The sequence below is a fragment of the Coccinella septempunctata genome, chromosome 6, assembly GCF_907165205.1.
Source record: "Coccinella septempunctata chromosome 6, icCocSept1.1, whole genome shotgun sequence".
Classification (NCBI taxonomy): Eukaryota; Metazoa; Arthropoda; class Insecta; order Coleoptera; family Coccinellidae; genus Coccinella; species Coccinella septempunctata.
This window is the reverse complement of record NC_058194.1, coordinates 5,306,624-5,327,357: the sequence shown is the minus strand read 5'-3', so window position 1 is coordinate 5,327,357 and position 20,734 is coordinate 5,306,624. Positions and strand designations below refer to the sequence as shown.

The window sequence follows — 20,734 nt, the reverse complement described above, 5'->3', positions numbered from 1 at the left end:
GGAGACATGGGCTCGGTGGGAGCCCTCGCTGAGTCCACCTCCATCTCCGACTGGTCAGTCGGGTTAGAGGATTTCTCCTCTGGAGTACGGATCTCCTTCTCCTCGGCACTGGGCCCCGTTGTTGGAGCTGCCTGTGCAGTCGAAGAGGGTGGAGCATCCGTCACCCGTCCTGGGCCTTGGATGAGCCTGAATGTGCCCATTCGCATTCCAATCCCAACTTGGAATTTGCAAGCCTGCAGGACCTCGAGAGACGCCTTGTCCATACCAAGGATGACCTGTGCCATTTCAGGCTTGTCAACCCTGTTATAGACCTTCCAGTCTCTGGTTTTGAGGGCCGGAGTCGACATCTCTATTCGTCTGAGAATAAGTCCTGTAGGCGTGGAGCTCTGAGCACCCCTCACCCACAGACTTACTCTCGTTAATCTTTCCAGGTCCCCCATCTCAATCATCTTGAGGTGGAGACCCTTAGGAAGTTTCAGCTTTGACAGACTACCCTGTAGCCAGTCTTATTTCAAATTACTCATAGCGTAATTAGAAAATATTATCCTGGTTGCAGGTAAACAGTTGAGGATTTCAGGGTTAATATTGTCATTCTGACGTTTGCCTTTTTGCAGATTTTTTTGTTCTATCCAGAAATTTGTTCGAAACATTTCTACGAAAATAAATAACAATTGGTACGAGTATTTCCACCCCTGTGCAAGAACCCATCCGTTACAATACTGAATAATATGAATCATTTTGCTGATGAAAGCTTCCATAGTGTGTTAAGAGTATCAACAGGGATAATAAAATAAAAAACAAAAAACAAAAAACACAACTCTTTTAAAGTTTTACTCTTTGTTGTCAAACCATCATCAGGCCAGCTGAAAAGTATATAAGTGTTTTCTCAAAATTTCATCACTTAAATTCATGTAGGCATTGTAGTAAGAATGTGCAATCTTACCGTCAATGAGGTAGTCTCTTTTATAAAAATCATTAGACTCTCGACAAAAAATAATGTGGAAGAATGTTGTTGTTGAATTTCTTCTGGTCGGTATGTGGTGAAATTATTCGATACGTAGCCTAAACGAAAGTGTAAGTTAATTTAAGTTGTCATCTGTCACGTTTCTAATGTTAGGGGGTATGTTAGGGAAATTAATTATCTTTATTAGGCTGCCCTCTCTAAGGTTGAAATCTGATAGTTCGTTAAGTAAATGTCGATTATCTCTGTTCTTTAAAATCTCCAATTGTTCTAGCATTGTTAGTTTATAAAAATTATGACCTTTATGTAATATTTTCAAGTTATCGAATTCTATGTTATGTTTACCAGTGGCGGCTCGTGGTCATGAGAGCTGAGGAGGCTAATAGTTTTCGGGGAGTGTTGGAACAAACTCTTATCAGTCAATAAAGTATACTTCTTCAACATAATGAAAAGTTGTCAGTTCTAAGATTAATTTTGAATGCAAGAGGATGCTATATGCTCCTTTTACTTGTTATGCCTTTCGATAGATCGCGGTAAATTTTTCAATTCGGAAAACCCCGTTTTGAACCATGAAGTATATTCTGTTTGATGAGGAAATAGTAAATATGGCCAGCAAAATAATTTTTCCCGTTTGATCGATCCAGTTAACCAATCACATTTATCGTACCAAAACTACCAAACAACACTGAAACTTCTATTCTGACGCTTTCGGTAGACTTTAGTGTAATTAAATTTGGTGGAGGTCTTGTAAAGGTTTTAACAACGTGTACAGTTAATTCTCAATATTCAATTCCATTTTATTTTTTGATCCGTATCAGTACTTACCCCTAACGCCCTAACAAAACAACCTATCTTAACAAGAATATATCACAAATTTCCCGAAGTTCCAGTTCTCCACGAAGTCGTTACATTCAAATTAAAAATTGAAATCATAACAACTACCGCCGGACAACGCCCCTACCGTCGGAGATCAAGCGAATATAGTCGAAGACGGCACGAAAGAATCAATGGAGAACAGGGGAGCTGAGCCTCCTCTGGTACATTTTACGGGCGAATATGGTACAGTAAGTCAGCTGAATTCTTGTTCGGCTAGTATGCGAGTCCAGAGAACGTATGCGTGAGTTACACTATCAACGGAGGCAGCAGGCCCAACAGCCTCCGTCCGAATAGGCAGTACTAGGAAATATTCACATTCGACGCGGCGGACGCGTACGCAGCCGGCGGATTGTATGATTGTTATGCTGGATTTTTATGAGCGGAGGACCGAAAAATGAAATAATTTTTATCTGAATATCTAGTTCAGGTGTTCGGAAAATTTATATAGAAATTACTTTCTGAAAATGAGGACATGCTCGAAGTGAATGTATTTTAGCTCTAAGCTTTATGAGGAGGCTTAGCCTCCCTTGCCTCCTCTGACGAGCCGCCCTTGATGTTTACATTCGTTTATATGGCATCCTAATGCTGACTTGGGGTGATTTTTACTGTGTTCGTCGAAACGTTTTTTCATATTACGTGTAGTCATGCCGATGTAAAAAGCAGGACAGCTTGAACAATTTATCTGATATACTCCACTTTCTTCCTCTCGTTTAGTTTTGGTTTTGTTGTTGACTAATAGGTTATCGATTGTTTTATGTCGTTTGTTTATCAGTGTGTAGTCGTATTTCGTAATATTTCGCTGTATATTTTCGTGTAAGCCTTTATAATACGGTACTGTTAAGTAGAGTCTTCTTTTTGTGATATGGGGGTAGATTTTCTTCATTGTTATTTTTCTTTTTATTGTGTTGTATATTTGGTCGATGTATTCTTTAGTGTATAGGGTATTTGTGCCTAGTTGATATATTATACTTATTTCTTTTTTGTAATTTTCGGGGGATAAGGGAACATTCTGTGAAGAATTCTTCACAACTATTAATTCCAAATTTAAAATAAAGTTCACCCTAGAACATTCAATATCGAATACCATAAACTTCCTCGACCTGACGATTTCTCTTGACATAGGCAATAAGTTCTCTTTTGAAATTTATAGAAAACCTACACAATCTGACAATATTATCCCATATCATTCTTATCATGCACCATCGATGAAAAGAGCCGCCTTCAATTTTTTGTTTCATAGAATTCTTAATGTTCCCTTATCCCCCGAAAATTACAAAAAAGAAATAAGTATAATATATCAACTAGGCACAAATAACCTATACACTAAAGAATACATCGACCAAATATACAACACAATAAAAAGAAAAATAACAATGAAGAAAATCTACCCCCATATCACAAAAAGAAGACTCTACTTAACAGTACCGTATTATAAAGGCTTACACGAAAATATACAGCGAAATATTACGAAATACGACTACACACTGATAAACAAACGACATAAAACAATCGATAACCTATTAGTCAACAACAAAACCAAAACTAAACGAGAGGAAGAAAGTGGAGTATATCAGATAAATTGTTCAAGCTGTCCTGCTTTTTACATCGGCATGACTACACGTAATATGAAAAAACGTTTCGACGAACACAGTAAAAATCACCCCAAGTCAGCATTAGGATGCCATATAAACGAATGTAAACATAACATAGAATTCGATAACTTGAAAATATTACATAAAGGTCATAATTTTTATAAACTAACAATGCTAGAACAATTGGAGATTTTAAAGAACAGAGATAATCGACATTTACTTAACGAACTATCAGATTTCAACCTTAGAGAGGGCAGCCTAATAAAGATAATTAATTTCCCTAACATACCCCCTAACATTAGAAACGTGACAGATGACAACTTAAATTAACTTACACTTTCGTTTAGGCTACGTATCGAATAATTTCACCACATACCGACAAGAAGAATTTCAACAACAACATTCTTCCACATTATTTGTTGTCGAGAGTCTAGTGATTTTTATAAAAGAGACTACCTCATTGACGGTACGATTGCACATTCTTACTACAATGCCTACATGAATTCAAGTGATGAAATTTTGAGAAAACACTTATATACTTTTCAGCTGGCCTGATGATGGTTTGACAACCGAAATCGATCGTCAAAGAGTAAAACTTTAAAAGAAGTGTGTTTTTTGTTTTTTGTTTTTTATTTTATTATCCCTGTTAATATGAATCAATCGTATCGATGTGAAACGTGTTCATATCACTATTTTAAGGACTGAAGAGTCACAATTCGAAACTCGATTTTCTCCAGTTTCTCAGAAAATCATGTATTTCAATCATGAGAGTTCGGTAACAGAACCCGGTATTTTCAGTGTAATAATATATAATTATTATTTATTGAATCTTTAAAACGTGAAGAGTTTAAGCATGAGACAAGTATGTAGAATCAATTCAAGGGAAATTCACGGAATTATCCTGCAAGTAGTCTTCATTGTAGAAATATTTTTTTGAATTATTTTATGTATGAGAATTTGACTGAGGAGATATAACATCAATTATAGCCAGAAAAAAGGCAATAATTCATTCGAAAAGTCGGAAGAAACTTTTTACCGGTCACTAACATCGTCTGAAGGAGAAAATGGAAAGTTGCCACCAGAGGAAGCCATTGAACAATTCTGGACCGAGCCATTATCAACGAAACCCCATTTCAATTGAGATACTGGATGGATTGAAGATGAAAAATCTGAAGCTATAAAATATGAGCCGATGCAGCATGATATGATTACAATTGAAGCAGTAAAATCAGCTATCAGAGGAATACTCAATTGGAAAACACAAAAAACTTTGAATTAGGCATGACAAATTGACCTCCGCAATAAATGATTGCACATTAACTCCTGAAAGAATTCCACTATTCCTCCCACATGGCACAAAACATACCTAAAATCCAAAGAATACAGAAGACCCATCCAAGTACCAACCAATCACATGTCTTCCAAAGAGGAACAAATTAATAACACCGTGCATTTCAAATCGAAATCACAATCATTGCGAAAGGAATAACAACATCGCCATGCAACAGAAACGATGCACTAAAGACAGCCGAGGGTGCAAAGAACAACCTAATAATAGATTCAGTTATCTGCAATCAAGCGTTCTCCAAGCGGAGGAATCTTTACGCTGCGTACATAGACTACAAAAAAAACATTCGATTTCATACCTCACGAATGGCTCTTGACGATCTTGAAGATTTACATGGTGAATCCCAATATTGTTAATTTCCTGAAAAGCGCCATATCAACTTGATGTACTAGTCTTCAAATGAAAGCAGCAGATGGCTCCATTACAACAGGACCTATTCCAATAGGACGCGGAATTTCCCAAAGAGATTCGGTGAGCCCTCTGTGGTTCTGCATGGCCCTGAATCCCTTGTGTCATATATTGAATTCTACGGATAACGGATTTGCCATCAAGAGCGCCATTAGAACTATGATGAAACTGAATCATCTCCTTTACATGGGCGATTCGAAACTCTTCGCATCTACCAAAAAACAAATCCAACAGATGCTGAAAATGTTGGAAGGATTCTAGGAAGATATCAAAATAAAGTTTGGAATAAAAAAATGTCGACTGCTGAACGTAACGAGAGGGAAAAAATAGAAGATGACTCGTTCAATTCAAGGAAGGTGTAGAAATTGAAGCATTAAAGGAAGGAGGCAGATAAAAGTATCTAGGCATGAAACAGGCAAGAAAAATCAATCAGAGCCAGATAAAGAATGAATTAACGGAGAAGTTCACCCGAAGATTGAAAAGAGTAATGAGAACTGGTCTTATCAGCAAGAATCTGATGAAAGCGATTGATATCTATGCTTGCTCGGCGCTGAGCTACTCATTCAGTATCATCTCTTGGACCACCACCAATTTAGCAGCCCTACAGAGAAAAATGAGGACGATGCTGACAAAACATAATAAACATCACCCCAAAAGCTCAATGGAACGGACAGAGCTGCCACGACAGCTCGGGGCTAGAGGAATTGTTGACTTGTCTAACCGCATGTCCCAGGTAATTGACTTCGAAAATAGTTCCTGACCAAGGCTGCTTCGTCAGAACTCCATCGAGTAGTTTGTGCTGCCGATAGTTCTACTCCGTTGAAGCTACAACAGGACCACTTAGAAACTGTCGAACAATCTACAGAAAGCAAAATGCAGATACTGATTGGTAAACCGTTGCATGGAAGGCACTAGAACGAGGTCAATCATGATTACGTCGAAATATCTGCGTGAACAACTGGTTGACTTCCGGAAGGTTGTTTCCCGAGAGAGAGGGCTTCATCCTCGCCATCCAGGACCAGGTGATTCCGACAATGAACTACATGAAATATATCGCCAAGGATGCGTCAGTGAAAGACGGTAGTTGTCGTTATGGCTGTGCGACACATGAAACTATCTATGTCTTCAATAACATAAGACCATTTAATTTGTTGTTAAAGGTTACATTTCGTTATCAATTTCACTGACAATTAAAATTGGGTTCAATAACGTACTACCCTATATAATTTTTATGTTCGGTTAGAAATTTCTCAATCCTTTTTCGTAATAAAATGAAAGCATTTAAGAAAATAACCGATTAAGATTTGTAAAATCGTAGAAGCGACATTACATGGAAAACAACACCATCAAACTAGAATCAAATTTTTCAAAATCCATGAGCATGAAAATATCATAATTGAATAATGAAAACAGTGATAATAAGATTATTGATATTTATTATAATTAAACAATATATAAACAGGAAATAATTTGCAAAATATACAATTTATTCACAACAATATGATCCTCCCCATCTTCTCAAGGGTATTCGTAATGCTCTCTTAACAAAAGATTTATACTTTTGTCAAGAGGGCATTCAAAATGTCGCCTCTTGGTCACATATTGGAGTACAAGTGATGCATATAGTCATCACTGACTGACAGAGGAACATATTTAATACCACATAGGATTAAAAAAATTAAAGTGAAGTGTGCTGCTCAGGTTTTCAGCAGATCTGTTGGTACGGTTCTGAAATTATTAGCAGGGGTAGGCAATGAAATAACCAGTTCATGACGGTATTTTATAGATCCCTCTGCAACACCCTCACAAACTACTGATGCTCTACTTTTTTGTTTTTTTTTTCAGCTTTTTGACAGTATCAACGGATGTTCTTTGTACAAGCCCCCTTGTTGGTGTGGTGAAAGGAAATTCTCCCCATACCGATTTCTGGAATAAATCCCTCCCAATCCTAGAGACAGTGTCCATGTGATCCATTCTCAGATCCAATATCTACTCCCTCCTTAAAACATTTCAAATTCACAATCGCTGGCGACATTTTATATATCTGGCAAATCTTGAAAAAAAAAAGGTTTCAAATCTCTAACTGCCCGAAATTTCAATAAAGATCTTTTGGAAAAAAAATTTCCCAAATAAGAAGCCAGGATGTGAAAAATGTTGATCCTATCTGTTCATCATCATTTCTTCCCTAAAGTCCCTTCTCATCAATAATTTTCTATCAGCACATACTCCAGGTTCGAATTCTGAGGAGAATAAAACTAATCACGCTCTTGGTACTCTTAAAAACTTCATACTGAAAAAAAGTAGAGCATCACATCCACTAACAGGAGTAGAACGACCTGGTTATACTGTGCAACAAAAATGTTCAAATATCGATAGAGACTTGGCGACCCCCTAATTTGCTTGGTATTTGGCTAAAAAAATCATCAGAAATATTGGTAATTGTTCTGAATGTTTAGGAATCATAGGGGTCTATCATGATTTGCCTACAAATGTTTTTATTAAGGCAAAAACTTAATCAGAATCAATGATGGCATATCCCTCCAGTACATTCACTATTATTTTTCATGAATTTTCTCGCCAGGTATTTAGAACAACACTCATGAAAATTAACATGTATGATATTGAAGAGAAGGTCATCAGGGAGATATGTAAAAGAGATATTGAATTGTTGTTCTGTTCAGCCCATACACAGGTCCATAAAGAATTTATTGAGTTCGGTGTCAGATTCGTTTTGCAGTTTTATATTCAAACAGTATTTAAAATTCTTTGTGGTGAAAAAAAACTACAAAATTTTTCTGATCCCATCATGAAGATGGCTTCAGAAAAATATCAGAAACGGAGGAGGTAGATTTAACCCTTTCATTATTTCATTGCCCTCCTCATATTCATTATTTGCTTCAAATTTTTTTGCAGTATTTTTAATTCCTCAATTTTATATTTCATTGTCCAGTGTGAAAAAAAAACATTTCATGCATCAATTTCTTTTCTCAAAACATTTCAAACACATTATGTGTACTAACCCTCAGTTTGATTGGGGAACCAATGCTTGATTGACGGATAAACAATTGGTATTCGATGGATAATTCATAATAGTAGAGGAGACCGTGGGAGATCGACATATATCTATTAGACCAATATTGATAACACGCGTTCTAGACTACGACAAAAAGTGAAGCCAAATCGTTGGGAGGAATCCAATTGTACGCATGCGCGAATTAGAAATTCGAAAATGACAATCAAGATATTGGTTAGGTTGTTTTTATCTTTGACGTTTTTGATTAAGGCCCGGTACTTTCACGTGCGAATAAATAAATTTATTCGCATTTATTAAGTCTTATTCGTAAGATTAGTAAAAATGCAGTCTTTTCACTTTCAGATAGTGTTATTTATCGAATAAATCTGTCATTGAAACTTAATTAGAAGAGTTTATTTTTCATAGATCGAATGTCGGTACGTCATTATTGGTTGAATAAAATTTATTCGAAGGTGAAAATACCGGGCCTGAATGAATTCGAATGATGATTTATTTCAAGTTCTTGTACAAATTTATATGAGGCGAAAGTTAATGGATATTAAATTCATCGAGAATGTATCCGTTTTTTCCAACCTTCAGATGAATCAACGAAAAGAGATCAAACCAAATAAGTGCATAAAAACTATTCACCCTATTATGATATGCGAAATAATGAGTGCCGACTATGAATGGTATCGTCCATACTGAACTCAAGAGTGACATAATAACAAGTTCGTTTTATATTTCACTGTTTCATACCAGTTTCAATATTGCGTGTACGTGTACACATCATACTTAGGTATCTCATCTCCTTACGAGTCAAAGTCGAGCTGTTCAATTCTTCTTACTTTTCCTTGTGATTCTCCAGTACTTATTCAATACACTCGTTCAATGAAAATCAAGATGGTACTAATTGAAACTGTATTACAATGTCTACTGCCGACAATACAATTTTCTTGGTTATTCCTATATATCTGTACAGGTAAAGTGCAGGTTTTGACCCTTGAAGTGGCGGCGATGGTTGAGGCGACGTCCTTTGCATAGGCTCCTCCAAATCGCCAAATCGTGGAAATTTCGGGAATGGATGAATGTCCAGTGCAAAATTGTACTATCAGTACAACTCCGTGAGCTATAAATCATAAATTTAGGTGGCATATCGGAGAGATCAGACGCCATTGTGAAACGATAAAAAGATCTTACCTTTCGATTTCGAACTTATCCGCAACAAAGCGTAGTTTATTTCAATTAAAAAAATACAACAATAGAAGCAAATTTATTTCGATTGCGTGAAAGTCCCTGCGTTGAAATCTAAAATCACGAGGACGCCGACGTCCAACAAGCGATATGCCATAGACCAGAAAACAATCGGGAAAACATTACCATAACAATTTCCCCCCTTGTAAATCTACTCAATACTCAATAAAAAATATTTTTGGGTCAACATTTAATGTAACATGTACTTATATTATATATAAAAGTACAGATTGCTCATTAAAAGAGCAATGCTTCAATAAAAACAATACCTTCTACAATACAATAATAAATTGGACAATAAAAATATTTAGAAGATGAGAAACTGGTTGATACTAACTACAGATGAGCTTTATAGTAATGGATGTCGATTTAGATGTTTCACTATTCAGTGCTGAAAAAAACAACCATAAATTGAATTAGAATTATTACCTCAACTGCCAACTGAATTTCAACACATGAACAGACTAATCTAGATACAATGCAGATAATTATACGATAGTAAACAACCTAGAAGAATGTATTCACAATCCTACAATTTTGTTGATTGAACATCACTTTTGTTAATCTCCGCACTCCGCAGGTTTTCTATAAAAAACACATAAGAGAAGTCGGGTAGTACCGGACATAATACGAAAAAATAGTAAAACATAAATTTATTCTCGAATTTTTCCAACAAACTTAGTTTGAAATGATTATTCCACATATACTTCACAAGTGCTGAAAAGGTACAAACATACACTTCATAAAATAAACATACATCGTTCAAAGAAAATAAAGTGAACATTTTGAATTTCTTCAAGACTAGCGGGTAACATCGGACACAAAAAAAATTGTATATACTGCTGAAAAAAAGCTTAAGTTCAACAATAATCACACCTATGATACGGATGAGCCTTTTCTACGTCAGAGCATCCTCATAGAGTCATAGACCAATCCATTACACTCACAACCTCACAACCAGAGACAACTTTGGTTGTCTCTGCTTACAACACTGGATCCAGTTATCGTTACCACTTAAAATTATAATTTCAACGTTATTTATTTTCAGTTCATCGTCAGGCAACAATTTTTTCTAGTTAATTTGCTCCTGACAAATTAGTGCAAGAATTTACGCAGGAGCAAATCGTTGATTTCATTTTTAATTGATTTTGTTTCAGAGATTGGGAGTGAAAACCCTAAAAAGTTTATTAAGAAAAATCCAGTCTTCGTCGAAACATTCATGGCGAATGAGAAAATGAGTTTCCTGCTCTCGTGTTCTTTCGTTTGGATGAAAATTTTGGTTTCTGTTTTTGTTTCAACTAGTTTCGAAACATTTTGATTCAAAGTTTCGTTCAAATTTTTCATTTTCATTTTCCTTTTCCAAGTCATTTATAATGGATTGTAAGTGAGCACTTTTTTTAAGTAATTTTTCTAACTATTCTGTGTTCTGCAGCATTCGGAACTGGCAAACTTTCTTCGAGATTATCACAAACATTTTTTTGATGAATTCGTTCATCAAAAATATTTTCTTTTTGACCCTTGGTTTGCTGAGCATGAAGTATCTTGTTCGTTGATCTTTGTTGGAGTATTCTATTACATACTATTGGGAAAACTACGAAAACGCCCCAATAGGAATGTTTTCTCATGACATGAGTAATTTAGCTTGTACATTGGTATATATCTGAGTGTATATTTTGTTTCATGTTGAGTACCTATCATTTTTGTTTGGTGTTTTTTGTTTGAATGTAACGATATATTTGTTTTGAAACTAGATGAATCGTAATCTGGGCCTGTCCCGTTGTATTCCATACCGAGTTACTAAATAAATAAATAAAATAAATAAATTAATCGAAATCAATGCGTGAAAGGAACAGAGTCTCTTAAAAATTCCGTATATAGGGTGATTCATAACTATTGGGATATATGGGTAATAGCTTTTCAAGGCACATGCTAACTAAAAATGTCCCACCCATTCATGCCATAACTCATACAGACCGAAAAAGGTTTAACTGCAAAACAGGCCCCAGCTGCATCATTTCACGATCTATTCAGTATTTCAGAGTGAACGCATTTTTTTTTTTTTTTGTGTAACAGGGGAAATATCTGCAAGTCAGACGAACCAACCGCTCCTGAGGGGGAACAGGTGTGGAGATTTTCACTCTCCTGAGCTCGAGACTCACTAAAAACCCTTAACTGCTTCTTGAATATTGGTTCAGAGCATTTGCCTATAAACCGTGCATCTCTCAGTCGATTTTCTTCTCGCACACTTTCGTGCTGGGATTAATGTGTTCATCCTCTATTGGATAACACTTTATTGGATTTTCTTATAATTTTCTGTTTTTATTTTAATCCCTTTTCAATTGATCTCTTGGTCTCCTTCGGTAAATGCGCATTCTCCCTTTGTCTTCCTCTGGGTCGTAGTCCACTAGTCCCCTGAGTTCTTGATTCGGATGGTTTTCCGCTGTTTCGAATAATTTCTCTGCTTTTCTGTTCATGAATTCCGTTATGGTTTTCCATTTTAGGTCCCTATAAATCTATTATGTCTATTCCTGACAAACCAAGGTGCATCTATTGCAAATCGTAGCAGCTTGTTTTCACTGGACTGAATTCTTTTGATATGACTCTCTGCGCGAAACCCCAGGCAACTGATCCATAAGTCAGTTGAGGCCTAGCAACGGCTTTGATTCTCTTCAATTTTGTTTCTTTCGACATGTGGCTTCTTCTTCCTGTCAGAGGATAGTGTCTATTCATCGCTGCTTTCGTTTTGTCGATTGCTTGTTTGATATGACTTTGTAAGTCCTTTGTCAAGCGTTATTCCTAAATATTTGGCTTAATTTTTCTAGTCGATTTCGTCTCCGTCAACTTCTAGATTCGTTAAGTGGTCGCAGTCTTCTCTTCTGTAGTAATATTGCCTGGCTCTTTTGTCCATTGAGCTTGATTTTCCACTTTATGCACCAGTCATTTGTTTCGGCGATCATTTCTTGTAGAACTCGTTTCTGGCTTGCGGTGTCGAGTTGCTTTGCCTCATATGTCATAAGCATATAACGTTAGCATGGTTCTTGGATTCTTCGGAATATCGTGAATGTATATGTTGTACAGAAGTGGCCCAAGTACTGACCATTGACAACCTCTATATCTCTTGTTGTGGAGCATTCTCCTTCCACTTTCACATAAAATCTTTTATTTTTGAGATAATTCCGGAGCAACTTGCACATTTTGATTCAATGTCCAGCACATCTCATCTTATATATTAATCCTTCATATCATACTCTATCGAATGCTCTGGCGACGTCTAGTAAAACAAGACCTGTAGCTTGTTTATTTTGGAATCCCTCTGTGAAGTATTCTGTGAGCCTTAGTAATTGTTGCCATGTTGAATGCTCTCTTCTGAATCCGAACTGCTACAAAGGACCTTTGTAGCATAGGCCCCTATGCTACAAAGGTCTAATTTAATTTATCAGATACCTTGCCTGGATTGCGAGAGGAGTTATATAGGACAGACTAGACAGTACCTTCAGAATAGAATTAGACAACATAGATATGACTGCCAAACAAAAAATTGTAATAAAGTTGACAAAACGGCTCTAGCCAGACATCATTTTGAAGAATTGCACGCATTTGATTTTCAAAATGCCCGTATACTAGACTATGAAGACATTTACTATAAGAGATGCATTAGTGAGATGATTTTTATAAATATTAACTCTACTGTAAATGACAGAACGGATACACATAATTTGAGTTCTGTGTATTCCAATATTTTGAATTTGTAACACCCCTATGCTACAAAGGTCTAATTTAATTTATCAGATACCTTGCCTGGATTGCGAGAGGAGTTATATAGGACAGACTAGACAGTACCTTCAGAATAGAATTAGACAACATAGATATGACTGCCAAACAAAAAATTGTAATAAAGTTGACAAAACGGCTCTAGCCAGACATCATTTTGAAGAATTGCACGCATTTGATTTTCAAAATGCCCGTATACTAGACTATGAAGACATTTACTATAAGAGATGCATTAGTGAGATGATTTTTATAAATATTAACTCTACTGTAAATGACAGAACGGATACACATAATTTGAGTTCTGTGTATTCCAATATTTTGAATTTGTACAGGGTGAACAGAGGTCGGCTGAGAGGGAGAATAACATGAACGTTTATACCTGGTTCGCATTACAACCTGTATTGATATTATGTTATCACACTACATCTGGTGATAAGATAAATTACTATTTGATGTGAATTTCTGGTTGATGTTTATTATATATGATGTCCGTTCTGATTTATTATTTTAATTGTAAATATCTGAACAAATTGTATTTATACACTGTGTGTTCAATGTTTTGTATTACACCGTTGGCCCACAACAATTAACTAAGGGTGAGTCACCACTATAGTTTTTTCCAAACATTCTGTAATGGTCCATTGTTCTAGCTGTGAAGAAGTCCAAATATATGGACGAAACGTCGCTGAAGTAAGAGGTTGTGTTTCATTGGCTGTCCTACTTCCCATTATCCTTTTTATGTAATTATTTCCCTGATTTCCTTTGGCGATGTTGGTTTGTCTATTTCAGCAGCACCTGGTAATTCATCCATTTCTTCTTCATTTTCTTCAAGCAGTTCCTCCAAATCTTCATTATCGTCGTCTATCCTGTTATTTATTCTCGATTCTCGTTCGATCGAGTTCGCCAGTGCATCTGCCTCATCAGTATTAGTATACGCCATTCCCCTTTCTCCGTGTAGGGGTGGAATTTTAGTCTTTTCTCCTCTTAGGCTTTTTTGCATTCTTCAGGCAGAATGATCAATTGTATTCAGTTCTTGAACCCTTTTGTACCATCTGCTTGCTCTTAGATTTTTCAGGACATTTTTCAGAACTTGGCTATGGCGGTTGAGGTTCTTTTTATTCAGTTCATTTTTATTCATCCGATATATTCTTCTGAGTCTTTGATTTTCTCGTATAAGATCTTTTACTTCTTTAAGCGTATCGCCATGCGTATGACTTTGTGCTGGTCTCTTCACTCTTCCCGTGCTTTTTTCGTAAGCTTTCAATATAATCTCTTCCAGTTTATCAACCGCACATTCCAGATCCTCTGGAATGCTTATCGTTGGGATTTCTGTTATTTCCGATTGTATTTAACAGCTATATTTAACCCAATTGGTATATTTTCTTTTTTCCATCAGTTTTCAGTACTTTTTCCCCGGTCTTTCTCTCCCACGCTATGGGTGGTACCAAAACGTCCCAAAATCGAAATCATTGGACGCTAATTCTTGCTGAGTTGAAAAAATCAGCGTTCCCAAGCTCGGCGGTTACAAGAAAATTTCGGCTACTTCGAATTCTGAGAACTGTTTTCCTCTCAGGGTCTCCAGACTAATAAATCTTTTTTAATCAATATGACTGACCGTTTTCACCCGTTCTGAAGTCCTCATCACCGGATATTGGAATCAATTACATAGGCCGGCGATCGCCGGTTGCTCTCCGAAAACGTACATTGTATCAATATCTGCAGAATTTCTGACTGAGTGACACTAACTCTTTCAACTCCTATCGAGCTGGTTATTATTTAAAATCCCGCAACTTGATACCGCCTGATCTCAAGCGCCTCAAGGTGTCATATTTCCAACTAAAAATCGCCTCTGCAGCACGGCTGCAACAATGTATGAAGGTTCCAGCGATAACTCGTTTCAATTATCTCAAATTAATTCGAATTCTCTTATTCCGATTTATTACAAGGGGTTCAGAGTTCAGTTAACCAAGTCCATTCCGCCTAATTTTGAGATGAATGGCTTAGAAGCTGTTTATCACCCAATAATTCAAAAGTGACTTCTTTAGATTTTAAAAGGTTAGAATGTAAGCATATGCTTACATAAGAATAATAAGAAATGAAGAAGTAACTTTTGAATTAATGGGTGATAAACAGCTTCTAAGCCATTCATCTCGAAATTAGGCGGAATGGACTTCGTTCACTTCAGTTTTGAACCCCCCAATTATTGGATTACTAATTAATTTAATAATGTATGATGATATTCAATTAACGTATGACAGTAAATAATTTGAATGATATTTTGGAATCCCTGAAATCAATCCAACTATATCTGAGGAAAATTGGTGCTGAAAGGCATAAAAAAGAGATTCTCGATACTAAAATTAAGGAAACTGAAATTATTTATGGACGGTTTGAGGTTGATTTTCAAGAAATTCAGAAACAGATTTCAGAAATCCCGCACGATGTTTTGAGCAAAATTCAACAATTTTCCTCTGAGATACAAGAAAGATATGGTGCAATATCAAATTTTCAGGTCAATTAGACCCCTGGTTTGATGAAAATGAAGTCTTTTGATATGAAAACGGCAACGTCTTCGTTACCGATGACTACTGATAGATGCTATATGACTCAATGCTTAAAGCAGATCAAAAACAGTATCTAATAAAATTCGTGTTGAAAACTCGGTTATCTCCAAGTGCTAAACTTCGTCTCAAGAGAGAATATGCTTCAACATCTTTATTAGTGGATGACATGAAAACCCATCTTTTCACGATGAAATCAGATACTACTCTTCAATCTGAATTAGGTAGTAAATTCGCGTCAAGGAAATAGATCGATTGAATCTTTCGGTAAATCATTAGAAGAACTTTTTGTCGATTTGACTATTTCGCAGGCCAAAGGTGACGACAATGCATATTCTGTATTGAAACCCATTAATAAGCGGAATGTTATAAAGCAATTTCTGGACGGATTGAATAATAGAAGATTAAGTACCATTACCATAATTTCAGCACGCGATTTTTCTTCACTTAAAGATGCCATCCGAGCAGCTCTAGATGAAGCTTCTTCATCGGAAAATATTCCATCAGTTAATCATTTTCACATGCAGGGAGGTCGAAAATGGCAAAATCAAGGCAATGGTGGATTCGTAGGCCCATCACATCGATTTCGTGGTAATAATCACAGATATAACAACAGTCACCAGTCGGATGAATTTGTCGGTCTTACTCATAAAAATCATATTATATATTATTACCCTAGAATGCTAATCCAGTAGTAAGAAATGCGGCGAAAAACTGACAGTAGTCGTTAATACGAATGCGCATCATTAGTTTATTTTCTAGTAGAACGTTGCCTTGTTTCTGAATATTCTGTCGATCGAATCTTATGGAGAGGGAACAATTCATGTAACGAAGGTATGTCGGACAACAACGCGTTTTCTTTCAGTCATTTGATTTTTCACTGTTGCACGATCTGCTCGGAGGTAAGGAGTTTTAAGTCACATTTTCTGAAATGTACTTGTGTACTTGTCTATCATATTAAAAATAATAAATGCAAACAAAAAATTCAAAACTTGAATGAATTGACGAGTTCCACTGATAGCGAATTCCATTGATAGTATATAGTAGTATTGTACTAGATCAGGATATTTCAAAATTGTTGAGTTTATAATATGCACTTAATGCATAGGTACCTGTTCATCTAATGGAATCTGCAATAATATCGAATTGCATTGTTGATATTAAGTTAAGATCTTCTGGAATTTTTGTTGTGAGTTCCAAATATTTAGTAAGCACCAGTTGTTACCATGGAATTCGCTATAAATAATAAGTTCTTTATTTATTTCAACAGGTACATACCCAGTTACAGAAAATAACTAAACCTAGTATAATGAAAAGAAACCAATAACAGTGCTAATAAAAAAAAAAAATATTTATATTCATCCAGCAAACAACAGACAACTTTATATATTCATATACACATATACTATATACCAACAAAAACTAGAGGAGACCTAACTTTAAGTTAACCCCATAACATATTTCTCGATAATTGACGCCAACGAGTCAACGTAAATGTCACAATCTTTCGCAATTGAGTTGAAAACCGACTCCATAAACCAGACTGGGGACTGCATAAGCGAATTGGTCCTTGGCGTCGGCAGGTGAAACAACTCCACAGCACGGGACGTTGGTCTCGGAACGTGGAAACTCAAAGCGGCTAACAGAGGTGGGCAGTCAATATTGTTGTGCAGTAGTTTGTAAAGAAATTTAAGGCACAAAATCTCTCTCCTACCCTGCAGTGACATGACATTGAATCGATTCAACAATATACTCTGATCGAATCCCCTCGGTGGATAAACTTTATCCTCCTTCCAAACCAAATACTTCAAGAATCTTCTCTGAACCGCCTCGAGATGGTATTGATGGCAAAAATAAATAGGACGCCAAATCATGCTGCCATACTCTAACTTGCTACGGATAAAGGAATTGAAGAGGGTTAAGAATGTAGAGGTATTCCCGAAGTACTTGCCATTGCGAACAATGAATCCATATGTTTTTGAGGCAGATGAAACAAGCTGAGAGATATGTGGGATGAAAGAAAACGTTTTATCAAAGATCACACCAAGATCCCTCACACAATCAACACGGGGAAGGACCTGATCCCCGACGACATAATCACACCTCAATACATCCACCTTCCTTGTAAAAGTAACAACCTTACACTTTGATACATTCAAACCCAAATGATTATCCCTACACCACCTTGCAACATTGTCCAGATCGAGCTGAAGTCGGGCGCAGTCCGCCAGTGACCGAATTATATAATATAACTTCAAATCGTCAGCGAACATCAGATGCGGCAACCCTAGGTAACCCATCAGATCATTTACAAACAAAATGAACAGGATTGGACCGAGATTAGACCCCTGGGGTATCCCAGAGGTAGGTATGAACTCAGATGACCGTACACCCTCCAGCTGGACGAACTGACGACGATTAACTAAATATGAGCGAAACAGCCTGACAAGTCTCTCAGAAAAGCCAAATCTATTGCGCAGTTTCGATAAGAGGAGCTCATGTGCAACTTTATCAAAGGCCTTCTGAAAATCTGTATATATTGCGTCAACCTGGCCAGCAGCATCAAACACCTCGCACACATATTGGGAAAACACGATCAAATTGCTTGTGCAAGATCTTTTAGCCATAAATCCATGCTGTTCAACTCTAATATGGTCCTTCACGGCTGGATAAACACTTTGGTAAACAACAATTTCGAACAGTTTAGAGAAGTTCGATAAAATAGAAATTGGTCTGTAGTTATCAACAATGAAAGGGTCTCCCCCCTTTAAAACTGGCACAATTTTGGCCAATTTCCAAGCTCTAGGAAAAGTGGCTTTGCTCAAGATAAGATTGAATATGTGGTTCAATGGGTGTGACAATACATCAATACAATCTTTCACAACAAAACTTGGTATCCCATCAGGACCAGATGTAAGTCTATTAGAGAGCTTCCTGGCAGCAACAATAACCTGATCCCGAGTTATCGAATCAATATGTATTGCATCCTGACCACCAGCATCGTCCATATCACATGCGTCACGTTCAACAACAGGATCATAAACCAAACGGAAATATTCAGCAAAGGCATTAGCGATAGATGTAGGTCCACAATAAGATTCTCCGCTATATCTCATCTCACCAGGAATTCTGGAGTTACCTTTTCTCTCACTAATGAAAGACCAGAATGAAGAAGGATCCTGCAAAATTTTATCTTCTGAGTCCTTAATGAAGCTCTTATAAGCCAAGGCAATGTCACGTTTGATGGCTTTCCTCAATTCTTTGTATCTAATTAAATAAAACTCATCGCCATGCTTCTTAAAATTAATTAGAGATTTTTCTTTCTTCAAGATGTTGTCAATTATAGTTGAATTAAAGTAAGAAGGAAAACGCCTTTTTCTCTTGATCTTGAAGGGCACAGTTAGTAAAAATATATTATTCAATATGGCGTAAAACCTGTCACATGCTACATCGACATCTTGGGTCGACCCAATGACATCATCCCAAGTGGCATCCAATATCATGTGGTACATAAGCGGAAAATTAGCCTTACGGAAGTTGAACTCCCTGGTGTTCACAGAGTTCACACTCATGGAAGGAACATGCTCTGACCTACAGGAAACACAAAAATGAATAGGAGGGTGCTGTGGATCAACATTTACTAGAGAAAATTCATCATGAGAGACGTGACACGGAACATTCGAAAACACCAGATCAAGCAGTCTACCATTATTATTAACTAAATTATTAAACTGATGAAGTTCCAGAATCTCTGCCAATACCCTCAAGGAAACACATTTCCCATCCGATTTCGGATTGTTTACAAACTGGGGCGCATTGAAATCACCAATGATTAACAGTTTACTATCCAGAACTGACTGAATAGTTGAAAGAGCGCTTATAAATAAGTCATATGTTACTATATCAATTTGAGGAGGTATATAAACAACAATAATAAGAATTGACAGTGATCCAATCTTAACTTTGCAGCCAACTAAATCTATAGATGGAACCAAAGTACGCAGCATAGACAAATCCACGCACTCCGATGAATACCTATTATGGACAGCCATGAGGACTCCACCCCCGATAGAACATCCCGTCGACTGAAGATCCCTATCACATCTGAAAACGGAGTAATTATATTATAAAACTCCAATCTCCAGCCAATTCACGGTTTGGTCAAACAATCAATGAATACTCAATAATACCTCTATCGACAAATTTAGATTTGGACTTATAACACGTCACCTCCGAGATCCCGATATATTTTCATTGAAACCTGCAACATCATTGTACTGATTTTCTAAAACAAAGCATATATAAACACAATAAGTCATCCATGCATGTGTTCAATACCGACAAGAAGCCCTGTATGAATCGAAAAATAAGTTCTTTTACCGAATGAAATATGTTTATTTCTCATTTATACCAAATAAACAATTCGACTGACTTAAGGTAGGAAAGTCTAGGCAACGTTCGAGTTGAAATAAAATAATGTCGCGCATTCGCTTTAACGACAACTGTAAAATTTTCGCCGCATTTCTTACTACTGGATTAGCATTCTAGAGTAAGTATATAACATGCGTTCAAAAAAATTCGTCGTCAAGTAGGCTATGGAATTTTGTAGGCTGATTATGGCAGTCTCTGCCATAACTGAAGATACTGAATTATAGGGTTTTCATTACAATTAGTTTCACGTTTAAGAGTTATATATAATTAAAGTAGCTGTTGGAAATGTCCTCCTCTTTGCTCCAAACACTTCTCACATCTTCTTTTGAGAGATTCAAAGACATTATTCAATATAAAAGGTAAAAGGATCGTTAATTAGATGAATTTTTTCAATGATCCTAGTGATGAGTTCGTCCAGATTAGAAATAGGTAATTGAAAGATAGAATTCTTCAAATGAGGCCATAAGAAGATATCACATAGTGTAAGTCCACACGATCTCGGAGGAAATTCATTTTCAG

At 36.5% G+C, this 20,734-nt stretch overlaps 1 protein-coding gene across 1 annotated transcript; it reads right to left on the bottom strand.

Annotated features, from left to right (window-relative positions):
* Window positions 1-886: 886 nt before the first annotated feature.
* LOC123314916 lies at window positions 887-2,762 on the bottom strand. Its single transcript, XM_044900377.1, has 2 exons — window positions 2,393-2,762; window positions 887-1,300 (listed from the first exon to the last, which is right to left on the bottom strand). The coding sequence occupies exons 1-2, from the start codon at window positions 2,718-2,720 to the stop codon at window positions 1,080-1,082; spliced, it is 549 nt and encodes a 182-aa protein (XP_044756312.1). The 5' UTR covers window positions 2,721-2,762; the 3' UTR covers window positions 887-1,079.
* Between the last annotated feature and the right edge of the window lie 17,972 nt (window positions 2,763-20,734).

Coding starts and splice junctions, on each gene's coding strand:
- LOC123314916 (XM_044900377.1), bottom strand. CDS start 2,720: ATGAAGAAAATCTACCCCCATATCACAAAAAGAAGACTCTACTTAACA. Junction 1,301..2,392: donor CCATATAAACGAATGTAAAC/ATCAAGGGCGGC, acceptor CCACTGGTAAAC/ATAACATAGAATTCGATAAC.